Genomic DNA, 15,987 nt, shown 5'->3' with positions numbered 1-15,987 from the left:
AGGAACCACCACATCTGAAAATAAGTGAGCTCTATCTACCTTTTCTCAACTCTAATAGCATTTCATGTACGTTCCTTAATAAATCCTTATTTTCTATCCTATATTATGGTTATTTTGCATATCCTATCTCCTCTAGATCACATGCACTTTGCAAATAAGATCTGTGGGCAATTTATGTTGATTTCTCTTCCAAGGTACTGGGCTTAATGTTGTAGTAACATCTGAAAACTTCCTCCCAATAGTAAAAGCTTCATGCCATTTTTTATTTGTGGGTTAACTTAACAAGTAGTTATGAAGAGTAACTGTTAGTGAAACCCTGTCTTTACAAAAAATACAAAAATTAGCCAGGCATGTTGGCATATTCCTGTAGTAACCGTTATGAGGGAGGCTGAGGTGGGAGGATCACTTGAGCCCAGGAGGTCGAGGCTGCAGTGAGCCGTGATCTTGTCATTGCACTCTCAGCCTAGGCAATAAAGGTGAGACCCTATCTCAAACAAAAACAAAAACAAAAACAAACAGTAATTCTTTCATACGAAGTTGTTATACGCCTACCGGGAGTATTAAAGCGTGTCTGACCCAAACCTAACATCCTATTACCACTTGGATGTCAACATACATTAAAATTGCTTCCCAGAAATAATTTCAATGTAATGACAAGGGCTAGATCAATGAACATATATGCCTTGACAAAGGAAGAGAAGAACAATGTAATATGTAAGATGCCTTCTGCTATGGCATCTCTAGTAAAATAAGACAATAATAATGAGAAGGTGTCCTTTTCATTAATGGTAGCCTTGCTTACCCTAGGGGGACAGAAAGAGAGAAAGTTCCCTGAAAGTGCTGTACTTTGATCCTACTTGTAAAGCTTCCCTTTATGAGTTTTACCCTAATCAATGTTTTCTGTTCACTTTTCAAAGCATATAACTTCCCCCGTTAAGTCAATGAGGACTATACCACCATTAGCCAATATCTACATATGCTTTTCATGAAAACATGCTAAGCTTCATAAAGCTGTGTGAACTCTTTGTCTATGAAGGAAATAATAAAAGCCAAAACTATGGGGGCAAAAAATCTATTATACTGACCACTTCACACTAATGAATTTTAGGAAAAGATAAAGCACTGAAAATTAGAGATCACATTCTCAATCTTGGAAATGCTAGTTAAAAACAAATAGACCTATATGCAAAAATATATACACACAAGGAAAATTTTAAATGTAAAAAATAAGGAGTTTTGTTAGTTGATGAGGGTATCAGTCCCTTTAAGATTTCTTATAGGTGTTACTTTTAAAAATAATTTTTAAAAGTCATTTGCATACAGCTTTATTTGAAGATTAATATATGTTCATAGTAGAAAAAATAATATGCAGGTAAGACTAAAAACCTACCTGTAACTGCAACATTCAAAGATAAATGTATTATCAGCAAATATAGAAAGACATGTACATAAATACATCTACACATGTATTTTATGAAAATAAGATCATATTATAGTCCTAATAACATTCTTTTGTCACCTTTGAATCATTAACACATAATGGCTGCACAATATTTTACCTGTCGGCTGCACAGAAAGAGCTAAAAAATAAAGTAACTGCTACACATTCAGATTTCCTGCCATGGACAGGCAAACAGACATCACTTAAATTTCCTGAAGGAAAAAAAAATAATCTTTTGAGAAATGTTACTTCAATTTTATAAATCAGGAAGCTGAGGCTTAAGGAGGTTAATAACTTACACAAACTCACCAGTAAATAAATGATATGGTCAAGATTAGAACTAATGTATGTAATTCCAAAGCTCATAGCCCTTCCATTACAATGCTGCCTCAGCTTCCTCAAGCTTACAATGAATTTGCCTATAATATTATAGTAGGTAAGGTGACCATGGAATAAAATAATTAATGAGAAAATACCTTGAAAACCCACAAAGGACTACTGCAGAGATCTAAGGGACTATTACAGTGCCCTCACCTGGAATACAGGCAAAACATACTGTAATGCTTTGGCACTGAACTGTCACCTTATATAATGTTGACTGATGTTTATACTTCCATATTAGATAAAGACAATATGGGGAATAATATCAAACCTTTTGTAATTAGAACTTAATTTTTAATTTTTTTTATTCCTAATTATTTTGTTTGTAGAGACAGGGTCTCATTATGTTGCCAAGGCTGGCTTCAAGCGATCCTCCCACCTCAGCCTCAGAACTCAATTTTTACACTTCTAAAAATGTATCTTATTTTTAAAATTGACATAACTGTACATATTGATAAGATACATAGCGGTGTTTTGATGCATACAATATATAGTAATTAGATCAGGGTGACTGGCACATCTATTATCTCAAACACTTATCATTTCTTTGTTAGAGCATTCAATATCCTCCTTTTAGTTATTTATCTTTAAAACATTTTAAAGAGAACGTTTTACATTTCAAGTAGCTTTGAAACCTATACCAAGTCTATACCATTTTAATTGGCATGAGACTATACAATTAGATTGACATTATAAAAACTGTGCTTTTAGCCACACTGTCAAAAAGAATGCTCTGAATTCAGAACCATTATTTGAAATGCATACTCATTACATTTTTTAGGAATAGTGGACATTTAGAGTCTTTTTCTTGCAACAGGCATCGTGAAAGATGTCTAAATTATTTTTTAAATTAAATTTATGTCCAACATACCTCGCCCCTAGCACTGCCACAAAAGTTTGAAAAAACTTTTTTATTTTAATTTTTAAGTGTGTGATTTAAATTTATAAGCAATTTTACCTTATCCTGTAAAACCTGAGCCTAATTTTATTTTCACAAGGATAGGATGTGAATTAGAAGAATAAAGCTGCTGGGGTTTAGGCTTCTGAAGAAAGAGAAGATAAACACTATTAGTTGTTAAGACTAAGTTTTCTTCTACTCCATTTTTTGCCTCTTCCCTGTTGCATGTTTAAATTCATGGCAACTTCTTCCAATAAACATGTATTAGTTATCCAACGTTTTTAAACTGAGAAGACGACGAAGAAAATTCTTTTAACACTTGGTAGGACACTGAAAGCCACCGTTAACATATGGCAAATAGTTTCAAATCACATTCAAAACAACTTGACTAAAAAGCAGAATTAAAATGAGATTTTTAAATAACTATACTGAAGTTCAAATATCATATAATTACCTGTACTTACCTTAAATTTTCATTAAACCTTACTGTAGCTGCACAGTGGAATATAATATTTGTAGAATCTATGATCACCTCTTTATCTTCTTCACTAAGAGACAGTTTAGGTTGGGTGAGTTCGCTGTTGATTGCTATAATTTTCTCTCTAAAATCTGGATTTTCATCTCTCAATCTGTCAAAGAGCTATCAAAGGGGAAAAATATTTTAGGGCAGTATTTTTCCACTTTCTAACACTCGTTATCACCATTTTTTCCCACCAAGGATGACTATTTTTTTAGAAACTTAAACTATGCAATTCCTAAAGTTGCTATTCTTAATTGCTATTATTCTGTATAGAAAACACCCTATGAGTCCTACACAATCATCCCCATTTTGCAGATAAGGAATCTGAGACTCAGAGAGGTTAAGGAGTTTGCTAAGTACATAAAGCTGGTAGTTCAGAGTTGAATTTCAACTGTCCATGCCTTGGCTGATTAGATTGTATCACCCCTCAGAACAGACTTCAGCAATACAGACATCAGGACAATGTTTAAAATGATCATTCAGATTTCTAAAATCTAGATGTTAATTTTTCACTTCACTTCATTTTTATTTTATTCCCTTTTGGTAGATTAGAGAAAAACATGATTTACATTCTACCTAAAATTTTAGAACAAATTTTTAAAAAGGAAAACAAAGTCAACATGTTAAAGGAAAAAGTTGGTAAGCAAATGCAAACTAGAAACTGAACAAACTTTGGAAGTATTACATATACAGGATTTAAGGTGCAAATTCAACATTCTTTAAGTGTACCCAAAGGAATAAATTTTGCTAGACAATCAGATCACAAAATGATTACAGTTTAAAGGCATATTCAATTGTGAGTCAAGTTAAACTTTTTATCCCAGATTTGACAGAGGAACACTGATGCTACCTCCAGGTCACTGCTCTAACACATTTGAAGTTCATACTTGCAGTTTAATGGGAGTCTTAACTTAAGGAGAAAGAAAAATAACATGTCAGTGCTCACTTTTACCTTCCTGGATGACTTTAGTATATAACAGTCTTCCCGCTCCTACTGATAGCTTCTACTGCTACTTCCACTGCTAGCATATGACTTGAATATTAATGTGTTCTTTTTTTTTTTTTTTTCCTTTTTGTGGAGAACGGGGTCTCGCTGTATTACCCAGGCAGGTCTCGAACTCCTGGGCTCAAGCTATCCTCCCGCCTCTGCCTCCCTGAGAGCTGGGATTACAGGCGTGAGCCACCGCGCCCGGCTATTCTTATATTAATAAAAACTTACTATTTCATATGAGCCAGGCAGGAACCTTCTAGATTCTAAGACACAACGAAATGGCCTTTGGTCCAAGTAAATGTATAATTAAAATATAGTGTTCTAATTAATAACAGATAAGCATAGGAGAAACAACCAACCCAGCTTTGAAGGAACACACACAAGCTGGCTTCTCAGAGAAAATGACATTTAACAGAATATGTGTGTGTGTGGTATGTGTGTGAGTTAGGGACAAAAGTGAGGGAGGAAGGCCCTGAAATTGCAAAGTAGAATAATAGTGTTTCCAGGCAGAGGAAGTAGTATGTATAACCCCCTTAGAAATCAGAAGGCATTAACATGCTTGGGAAATTAAAAATAATTCAGTCAACCTGGAACATAGAGTATGCAGGAAAAAGCGGCATACATAGAGTTGTATGGAGATAAGAAAGGCCAGATAACTGTGTCTTTTAAGCCACGTTAAAAAGATGAATTTTATTTGGGAGTAATGGTGAGCTATTGATAGATTTTTTTTTTTGAGATGGGAGTCTTGCTCTGTTGCCCAGTGCAGTGGTGCAATCTCGGCTCACTGCAAGCTCCACCTTCCAGGTTCACACTATTCTTCTGCCTCAGCCTCCTGAGGAGCTGGGACTACAGGCACTTGCCACCACACTCAGCTAACTTTTATTTATTTTTAGTACAGACTGGGTTTCACCATGTTAGACAGGATGGTATCGATCTCCTGACCTCGTGATCCCCCCGCCTCGGCCTCCCAAAGTGCTGGGATTACAGGGGTGAGCCACCACGCCTGGCCACTATTGACAGATTTTAAGCAGAGAGGTGATACAAGCATGTTCATAATTTTTTAAAAATCCTTTGGCAGTAATGAGTTTTAGGACACTCTTGTGGTTACCCATATCAAGATATTTACTGGTCTGAATCAAAATAATGGCAATGAGAGATTCAGGATGGAACATTCAGGATTTTGGCCAATGAGTGGATTTGAGAGATAAGGAATGCAAACTTCATTAGGGTAGGGTCCATATCTATTTTGCTCAGCATACAAGTCCAAGAGAGCAGATCTTGCCTGGCAAGATAAATACTTTAAACATTTGTTAAGTGAATAAATTAAGTAGACTGAGGAACACAGGGAGAGAAAGAAGCACTGTTTTGGAGATACAAATTCAGTCTTGTAACTGTCGAGTGTAAAGTGCCTACATGACACCCCAGAAGACAGGTCTAGTAGAGGTGACTGGCTTTGTGGGTCTAAGTTCAGGGAGAAAGCTAGACTATCAATATAGATTTTATTAACCACATACAGGTGGTAACTGAAGCCCGGGGAACAGGAAAGAGTTTATCCAGGTAGCAGCAATAGTAACTACCCACGATCCTAACTACATGAAACTAAATCCAAATCTAATTTAAAGAACATCCATTCATCTCACATAAAACAGAGGGAGGCAGAGTAACCATCTCACTGGACCTAGTAAGGTATCAAGGCCTAAGCCTGAAACTTGAAGAATATTAATCCTTATGGGGCAAGCAGAGGAAAAGTAACCTAAGGAATGACTTAAAAAGTACTTTTTAACACCCTGAAGTCATATTTCTTCATTCTCCTGATTGCTGATGACCTTTAATTCCCTTTAATATCAGCTATCTATACCACTACCACGAGGACATGATCATGCTGCTCTTAAATTTGCTAGATCTTAAATGTGATATTCTTCCCTTCTTTAGCCAACATCTCTTTACTCAATACCATCTTTTCTGGTGCTTTCAACCCACTAGTACCCAATTAGTTCCTACTTTACTAAGTTTATGAATGCCTTTTTAATAACCTTGATTCTCTTTCCTGAATTTACTTCATGATCAACTACTTCATTTTAGTTTTTATTTTTTTGAGACAGGGTCTCACTCATCATCCATGTTGGAGTGCAGTGGCGCAATCTCAGATCACTGCAACCCTCCCCCCCCCCCCAGGTTCCAGCGATCCTCCCACCTTAGCCTCCCGAGTAGCTGGGACCACAGGCATGCACCACCTTGCCCAGCTAATTTTTGTATTTTTCAGTAGAGATGGGGTTTCTCCATATTGGCCAGGCTGGTCTCGAACTCCTGGCCTCAAGTGATCCACCAGCCTTGGCCTCTCGAAGTGCTGGGATTATAGGCATGAGCCACTGTGACCAGCCGTGATCAATTATTTTAATTCAATCTTCATCACCCAATGGAGTTTCTGTTACCTGAGATATTCCCATAAGTCAGTGGTTCTCAACCAGGGGTGATTTTGGTCCCCAACAGACATTTGGGGATGTCTAAAAACATTTTGGTTGTCACAAGAGGGAGTGAGGCCAGGAATGCTGCTGATAACCCTATAATGCATAGAACAGGCCTCCAGAATAAAGAACTACCCAGCCCAAAATGTCAATGGTACTGAAGCTGAGAAACCCTACTATAAGTCAATGTCCCATATGGTGGTATGTGCTCTTGGAATTATGTTCTTTATTCCTATTTCAAATCAGGTAGACCATACCTAAAATTTCCTACTAACTTTAAGTGCACACTCACTGCTATCTGACATAAAAAAGGCTCATTTTTATGGACTCACCAGCAATGCCATACATAATGGAGAATACATGGCTTTAGGATTAAGTGGTAGGATATGCCAGGAGGTAAGTGAAGGCATAAGATAAAATTACATAATTTCATAAAGTATCAAGTTTAGTCAAATATTTGGGGAAAAAACTTTTTTTTATATTGAAAATAACAGCTGTATGTTCAGGTTAAACCACTGAAGTTCAATGAAACCTCAGGCGCTAAGTAGAAAATACTCTTTTCTTAGGCTTAGTGTGGAAGAAATTTTAGAAGCACTGCTCTGAAGACCCTGAAGAAGATGCCCAAGTCTTCTTCATGTTTTACTCAGACCCTCAATTCTGGCCAGCACATCAACTTAAATATCTGTTCCTGTCTCCTCCTGACACGACTATCACTTCCTCTTCCTTCCCTCCTCCCTCTTAAAAACTGTCTAAAAGGCCAGGAACATATCTTACTTATCCCTGAATTCAACCCCCTGCAACAAGTCAAACACCCAGGACTAAACAGGCACAATAAATATCATCTAAAAAATAAAAAGTGAGTCAGAACAAATAACCCCTCACAGGGGGGAGAGGAATATTAGGAGAAAAATTAAAACATACCAATTACAAGAGGTTCATAATAAAAATGCCAAGATGAGTAAACAAAGGGCAAAGGGCAGAGACAGCAACCAAACACACACGTAGACATTTTACTTAGAACAAGTCTTGTGGTTTTATAGCCCCATTGATGACTCCTTCCTTGTAGGTTTTACGGGAAGCAAAGGATTCCAGGAGGGTTCAGCAAAGAATCAGAGAAAAAAAATGATTAAGGGAGACTAATGTCGACTAATTTGAATAATTTAAAAGTATAATAATAAATTTTAAACTTCTAAGAAAGAATCTTACATCCCATCATTAAAAAATAAAACCAACATAATGAGGAATATCTGTTGCATGGTGTCAAACAAATGCTAATGGGATATGACAATTAATTCCAAAGAACTATCATAAAGGTATATGAAGTTCATTCAAAGTCAAAACTCTAGTTGGTTGCTATGAAGAGGTTGCTACAGTTTCAGGATTTTTTAAGAGGCCTATAAGAATGTAGATATTCAAATGACTGTTATTGTAATTATAAAAGAAATGTTCTACTTGAAATACCTTTTTGAGATATGCCTGCAGTCAGATTCCTTATGTGTACCAAAATTGGGCTTATAGCTTTCCGATTCAACTTATTATTAGTAAATGCCAGATAAATTCATTCATTTTGAGAGAATTCACAAACTTATGATAGTGAAGTAATTTTACTCCAGCTCATTTCCATTTTTTCTTACAATATTTTTCCCAAGGCTCAAAATGTTTGACATATTCTTATATTCTATATGGCCCCTCCGTCATCCATCAAATGGGAATATGTGACTTCTCTACCTCCTAATACTGTTGTGGGGGAGTAAGTGGTGTTTATAAATTTTATCAAAGCACAGTGTCTCACAGAATAGTAGGTAGTCTCACCACCTAATTACTATTATTATCAAAAGACTATTTAAATTACTTAGTAGTTACAAACAACCTGCCTCAAATGTTCTAAAAACATACTTTAAATACCTACCATAAAGGTAATTTAGAGCTTGTTATACAATTTTGCCAGTCACAGAGGAAAACTTTCTTCTCCTTGTGATTCACAAGTCATATCCAGTTTTTTGCCATCCTGTAGGAACTTACTAAATTTTTTTTTACCAATTTTTTCAGAATACGGAAGAAATATACTAAGCTACTGACAGTTACAATAATTACACACACAAGCACACACTTTTTTCTCCGTTCCAAGTGCTCATTTTCCATACTTACCTTGCCACTAAGGACTTCTTCCACTCGCTCTTGTGGTGTCTGTCCAGCTTTCTGCCTTACCAAAACATATACTGAATTCACCTTAGGACAAGACCTCAGCAACTTTTCCAGAAGCACCTTCCCTAGAAAACCGGTAGCTCCCGTGAGGAGGACATTCTTGCCTTCATAGTACTCTGGGATTGAAACCATTTTGATCCTAAGAAAAACATGGCAAATAAGCATTAGTTTAAGGATTCACCATCATTTTTACATACTAAAAATCTCTTGGTATTCAAATAAGTATTTTTAAAAGCAGGCAAAAGTCAAAATAGAACATTAACAAGAGAGGACTCTAACCTCTAGTTCAATATAGTAAAGTGGAAAGAAGAATGAGAACTATAGCTTATTTTAACCCTGTGTTTTACCTTTGGATTACCTCAGACAAGTCACTCACCTTCTCTGGACCTGAGTTTCTTTGGTACAATTTGTACTAAAGGATGTGTAAAAATTCCTTCCAGCAGTAAGAACCCAAATCTTCATTCAATCTCAGTTACACCCTAAACACAAATGAATGGTGTTTCTCTGACTCCAAAGGGATTTATAACACCAAATACAGGTCAGCAGCAAGACTCAATTACCTAGCTTGTGTAACACTGGAGGTGTCATATTCGCCTATCAACACCAACTGAAACAAGAAGAGGTAACACCAAGCCCTTTCTACCACGTGTCTCTTAGTGACAGTATATCCAAAAAGTGCTTAAATCTCCCTTTTTAAAAAGTTAGAGTAAGAAATATATGAGCTGACTTATCTTCCCTACCCAAATTCCACTGCAACAGCAGAAAAGATATATTAAGAAAACAAACAACCATAATGAAAGGAAAAACAAAAACAAGGTGAAGAATTCATGCATTATGTCACTACAAAAAGCTCTAACACATTCAAAACAATGCTCTGTATTGTTTAGAAATGCATACAGATGGAAAAATATTAGTAGATGCATGAGAGGGAGTGCAATACAACCAGAGACAGAATAAGGAGTTTGAATTGTATTTATGTTTTATTTAAGCTGGGGAGTAGATACATGTGATTTATGTCCAAATTTTTCATAATTAAAATATATATATATTCCCATTAACAACCTGGAAAAAATAGCTCCATTAAGCCAAGCCAAACAAAAAGGAAGAAAGAAAAGAAATAGAAGAATTTCTAGAAGAAATAGATAAGACTGAATTGGTAGAATAGCCATACCAAAATAAACAGCAACCCAAGCAAAACAAGCACAGGAAAGGACTATAATGAGGCAAGAGCTCTTTTTACCAGTCCCCTAAATGGAACCTGGGAGAAAACACCAAGGTCAGGATCCAGAAGCTGGACTAAAGCATAAGGAAATCAAGGTAATTAAAAGACTTCACAGAATAGCAGAGTTACTCATGACAGTCTTACTTTCTGCATAAACTTTGGCTCCCGGGCTTAGTATCTAGATCTGATTGAGAAGAGCATCCAGCATGGGTACTAGCGACAAAACAGAAGTGGAACTGATCCTGATGGTTGCTTCAAACCTCCACAATTGAAGGTGGGGAAGGCAGTGGATCAGGAGAGAGCTAACAAAAACTACCAAAAGAAAAAAGCATTTACAGCACTCAGAATACATTTTAGGTCCTCAGCCTCTGCTGCTGGCCTTAATGCAAGCTTGTACAATCCGTGGCCCAGGATGGCTTTGAATGCACCCCAACACAAATTCATAAACTTTCTTAAAACATCATTAGTTTTTTTTGTGATTTTCTGTTTGTTTGTTTGTTTGCTTGTTTTAGCTCATCAGCTGTCATGAGTGTCAGTGTATTTTATGTGTGGCCCAAGACAATTCTTCTTCTTAAAACGTGGCCCAGGGAAGCCAAAAGCTTGGATACCCCCACCTAAAAGGAAACTTATGCAGAGCTCTCAACCATACCATCTGTGGAAAAGCTCTTTTGAGAAAATAGACCTCAAAAAACTAGAGGAAGCCAGTATCAGCTACCAAAACCAACCACCCTATTCCATTATAAATACGAATAGATAACCACAGATCACCAGATATTTAAAAAAAAAAATACCTACAAAATAAAGAAAGACCAAAATGAAAAGCAATAGAACTACAAAGGAAACTAAGGTAAGGAAAAATGTTAAGAAAATTTAAATTCCTATATTCTCCAAGTTGTTCACAAGACTGCTGCATCCATAATTACTAAAAAAGGAAACAAATAATATGAAAGCACTTAGAAATTGGAAATTCAGGTGTAAGTACAAAATCCAATAAATAAATAGACTATTAAAATTAATAGCCCCCAAGTGAATTTAAGAAGGTCACCAAATTACAAGGTTTATATGGAGAAAAAATGTATTTCTATATACCAACAACAAATAGTGAAAAATTTTAAACTCAAAATTATACCACTTAAAACACTACAAAACACCAAAATTACAGAAAAAAGTAAGTGTTGGTGAAGACGTACAAAAATTAGAACAATCATACACTGTTGGTGGGACTGTAAAATGGCTCAGCTCCTGTGGAAAAACGTTTGGCAGTTCCTTAAAAAGTTAAACAGAATTATAGTATGATCCAGCAATTCCACTCCTAGGTAAACATACCAAAAAATTGAAAACAGTACTCAAACAAGTTGACACAGGTTTGTAAGGTTAATTATCCCCTATCCGAAATGCTTTGGACCAGAAATATTTCACAGTTCAGATTTTTTCAAATTTGGAATATTTGCATTATGCTTACTGGTTGAACATCCCCAGTATCTGAACATCTGAACATCTGAACATCTGAAATCTGGAAGCATTTCCTTTGAGCATCATGTTGGTGCTTAAAAGTTTTTCTTTTTGGAGAAAGAGTCTCACTTTCTCGCCCAGGCTAGAGTGCAGTGACGCGATCTCAGGTCACTGCAACCTCCACCTCCTGGGTTCAAGTGAGTCTCCCGCCTCAGCCTCCGAGTAGCTGTGACTACAGGTGCCCGCCACCATGTCCAGCTAATTTTTGTATTTTTAGTAGAGATGGGGTTTCTCCATGTTGGCCAGGCTGATCTTGAACTCCTGACCTCAAGTGATCCACCCACTTTGGCCTCCCAAAGTGCTAGGATTACTGGCATGAGCCACTGCACCCAGCCAAATGTTTTGAATTTCGGAGTATTCTGAATTTCAGTTTTTTTGGATTAGGAACACTCAATCTATAGCAGCATTGCTCACAATAGACAGATGGCACAAATAACCCACATGTCAATCAGCAAATGAATAAACAAGTTGTGGTATACACATACAACAGAATACTACTGAGCCATAAAAAAGAACAAAGTTCTGATACTTACTACAGTATGGATGAACCTCAAAAACATATCAAGTGAAAGAAGTTGGACACCAAAGGTCACATATTGTATGATTCCTTTCATATGAAATGTCCAAAACAGATAAATCTACAGAGACAGAATGCAAACTGGTAGTTGCCTATGCCTGTGGCATATGGGAATAGAGAGTATAGAGAAACTGCTAAAGGATTTTTACTTTCAAATGATGAAATGTTTTGGAATTAGATAGAGGTGGCAGTTGCACAACAATGAATGTACTAAATGCCACAGAACTGCTCACTTTAATGGTGCTATGATTTGAATGTGTCCCCTCCAAAATTCAGTTTTTGCCAATGTGATACTATTAAGAGGAGGGTTAAGAGGTGGTAAGGGCAGGAGGGCTCCTTCCTCATCAATGGGATTAAGGGCCTCATAAAAGTGGCTTCACTCAACACTGGGGTAGTTTGCTCTCTTGCTTTTCTTTCTGCCTTCTGCCAGGTGAGGATACAACGTTCCTTCCCCCTGGAGGGTTCAACAACAACGTGCCATCTTAGAAGCAGGCAGCAGCTCTCACCAGATAACCATAACAACTGGTACATTTTGATCTTGACCTTCCCAGCCACCAGAATGGTGAGAAATAAATTTCTGTTCTTTATAGATTACCCAGTCTAAGATATTTTGTTACAGCAGCACAAAACAGATGGAGACAAATGGTTATTTTATATTATATGAATCTCATCTCAATAAATTATTTTTTAAAAAACCATCAAGAATTGGAAAGGGATAGAAAAGATATATAAGACCTCTATTCTAAAACCTACTAAATACTGACAGAAATTAAACAGTACCTAAATAAGCGGAGACATATACTATATTCCTAGATTGGAAGACTGAAGATGTCAATTTACCATCCTTAGAGTCAATATAATCCCAATCAAAATCTATGCTGTTTTTTTAATATGGAAACTGAGATTTTAAAATGTTTATGGAAATAAAAAGGGCCAAGATTAGCCAAGACAAATAAAGAACAAAGATGGAGAACTTACATTACCACATATTGAGATGTATTATAAAGCTACAGAAATGTGGTATTGGGACAAGAAGAGAATGGTGCAGAGTCAATTATCCATATAGAAAAAATGAAATTTTGACCTCTGTCTCACACTATACACAGAAATTCAGATGAACTGGAGATCTAAATGTGAAAGGTAAAACAATTATGTTTCTACAAGATTACAGAGGACCATTTCCATGACTTTCATGTAGTCATTTCTTAAATAGAACATAAAAAGGAAAATATTGCTAAACTGTACAAAACTAAAATTACATTTATACCAAGACATTAACAATAAAGAGAAAAGGCAAACCAGAGTAAAAGATATTTGTAATCTATATATAATGAAAACATTAATATCCACATACATAAATATGTAAATTCCAAATCAATAAGAGATAAACCAATAGAAAAATGGGCAAGGTTTGAACAAACAAGGAAGAGTATACAAATGGGCATTACAAAAGAGGATCGGGCCAGGAGCAGTGGCTCACACCTGTAATCCCAGTACTTTGGGAGGTCGCCAGTCAGGAGTTCAGAGACCAGCCTGGCCAACATGGTGAAACTCCCTCTCTACTAAAAATACAAAAATTAGCTGGGCATGGTGGCACATGCCTTTAATCCCAGCTACTTGGGAGGCTGAGGCAGGAGAATTGCTTGAGCCCGGGAGACAGAGGTTGCAGTGAGCCAAGATCGTGCCACTGCACTCCTGCCTGGCCGACAGAGCAAGACTCTGTCTCAAAAAAAAAAAAAAAAAAAAAAAAAGCATCGAAATGACCAATTAGCACACGAAAAGGGGCTCAACTTATTAGTTATTGAGTTAAAACCCCTATGTGATCCCACTTCACTGACCCTCAGAATAAGGGTGCAGAATAACTGGAACTCTCATCTTACTGCTGGAGGAAGTACTGGTTGATATAATACTTAGGAAAGGTGGTAGGTACTACCTGCTAAAGCTGAACATTCACATATCATATGACCTAGCAATTCCACTCTTAATTATACACCCAATGGAAATGAGTACACATGTTCATCAAAAGAACAAGCAAGTATGGTTATAACAGCACCATTTCTGTTGGCCCAAAACAAAACCAAAGTGTTCATCAACAGTATAACATACACAGTGTGGTATATGCATATGATGAAATATTTAAGAAGAATAAAAATGAAGGTACGATTGCTAAAACACAATGTGGAGGGATCTCACAAAGGGAGCATTGAGCCAGTAAGGCCAGGTAAAAAAGTGTATACTACTATATGATGCCATTTGTATAAAGTTCAAACTAGGCAAAACTTATCTATGGCCAAAGGTCTTGCAGGGAAGAAGATGGAGTGACTAGAAGATAACATGAAGGAGACTTCTGGGATACTGGTGATGTTCTATGTCTTGATCTGGTAGGCTCATTTTTTAAAAATTCATCAAGCTGTTCACTTAGAAAATATGGACTTGCTGAATTTATTATATTTCGATAAAACATTTACTTTGAAAAATAAAAACAAACAGGGTGACCACATGTCCTAGTTTGCCTGGAACAAGCCTGGTTTATACATGCTGCTCCTGCCTAATTTTGATTAATTTCTCAGAAGTGTCTCAGTTTGCACAATAAATTATATGGTTACCTTCATTATAATCTACTTCAGGTTTGAGACTATTTCAAGATTTCAATGACAAAAAGCCTAATTAAAACTATAGAGGATTGAAGTTCAGATGAATAGTCCCAGCTACTCTGAAGGCTGAGGCAGAGGGATTACTTGAGCCCAGGAGTTCAAGGTCAGCCTGGGCAACACAGAAGACTCCATCTCTTTAAAAAAAATAAATAAATAAATAAAACAGTTTGATGTCAATAATCTCATACGGGAGATATGAAGAATAATTCTGCATCAATATACTTCCTAACAAGTAGGTATTAATGACAATTACATACTCAATATATATTAAATAGTATACTGAGAACATACCTAGAACAGCTAATTGTTTGAGCTTTTTGTTTTTCTTACATAAAAATGTATTCAACAAATATTTTTTAAGGACCAGGCACCAGAAAGTTTTCCATAGGTGTACATATGCATCTAAGACAGGGAAAGATATTAAGCAGTTTTCCCTCTAACAATTGAGAATTTAGAGCCTGAATATGTGATTAGTCCAACCCTAAAAAAAAACCAAAATGATGTAGTTCCTTCAGTTATCAAGACATCTGCCCTACCAAAACCTAAACAGCTAATCTCTCACCACCAAATAGCAGAAAATTTTTACCAAACTTAATTCTCCTCAAGCCTAACAGAATAAAGATTGCTTGCTAAGAGAGTTGTAGAATGAAGTGGCTTCTTTCAAAGCTATTAACAAATGATTTTATACTACTATAATGACTTACAGTTTTCCTCCTAGGGAAAAAAAAAAAAAAAACAATTCCCACAACTTAGCATAATGCCACCAAAAACTTTACAAGCACTAAATATTTTTAAACTCTGCCTCTGGCTCAAAGGAAAGCCGCACTAATTTGAAAAGAAATGTACTCTTGGCTTCCCCATCCAACCAATACACTTTACCCTACAAACTTACTGGCAAAGCGAATAAAAATGAGAGTTCTTTTCAGGGAAGTTCGGACTTGTCCTAACTTCCACAGTTCTGTCAGAGTCGCCAGAAGCAACTAGAAAAGCAAAAGCCATGAAAGGAATGCTGACAATCCTTCCAGAGCATGCTGTTCAGATTCCTACTACACAGCAAGATATCTACAAGTGCCTATCATCTGTTGAGAAGTAGCTGCACCACTGCAATATGAGAAAAGCTT

General features: G+C 36.4%; 1 protein-coding gene across 2 annotated transcripts in view; it reads right to left on the bottom strand.

The window, feature by feature from the left end:
• Positions 1-15,987, bottom strand: part of FAR1 (fatty acyl-CoA reductase 1) — a 64,751-nt gene that overhangs the window by 29,186 nt on the left and 19,578 nt on the right. Inside the window, exons 1-3 of one of the 2 annotated variants that reach the window (XM_030917775.1) lie at positions 10,268-10,419; positions 8,845-9,040; positions 3,185-3,360 (exon numbers count right to left, since the gene is read on the bottom strand). In XM_030917775.1, coding sequence (XP_030773635.1) covers positions 3,185-3,360; positions 8,845-9,033 — 365 coding nt within the window. In that variant the 5' untranslated portion in view covers positions 9,034-9,040; positions 10,268-10,419. Of the gene's footprint in view, positions 1-3,184; positions 3,361-8,844; positions 9,041-10,267; positions 10,420-15,987 lie in introns of those variants that run through there. The other variant, XM_010388388.2, reaches the window with a different exon arrangement.

This window comes from Rhinopithecus roxellana, chromosome 15 (genome assembly GCF_007565055.1).
Source record: "Rhinopithecus roxellana isolate Shanxi Qingling chromosome 15, ASM756505v1, whole genome shotgun sequence".
In the NCBI taxonomy this organism is placed as follows: domain Eukaryota; kingdom Metazoa; phylum Chordata; class Mammalia; order Primates; family Cercopithecidae; genus Rhinopithecus; species Rhinopithecus roxellana.
This window is presented reverse-complemented; position numbering and strand designations above follow the sequence as displayed.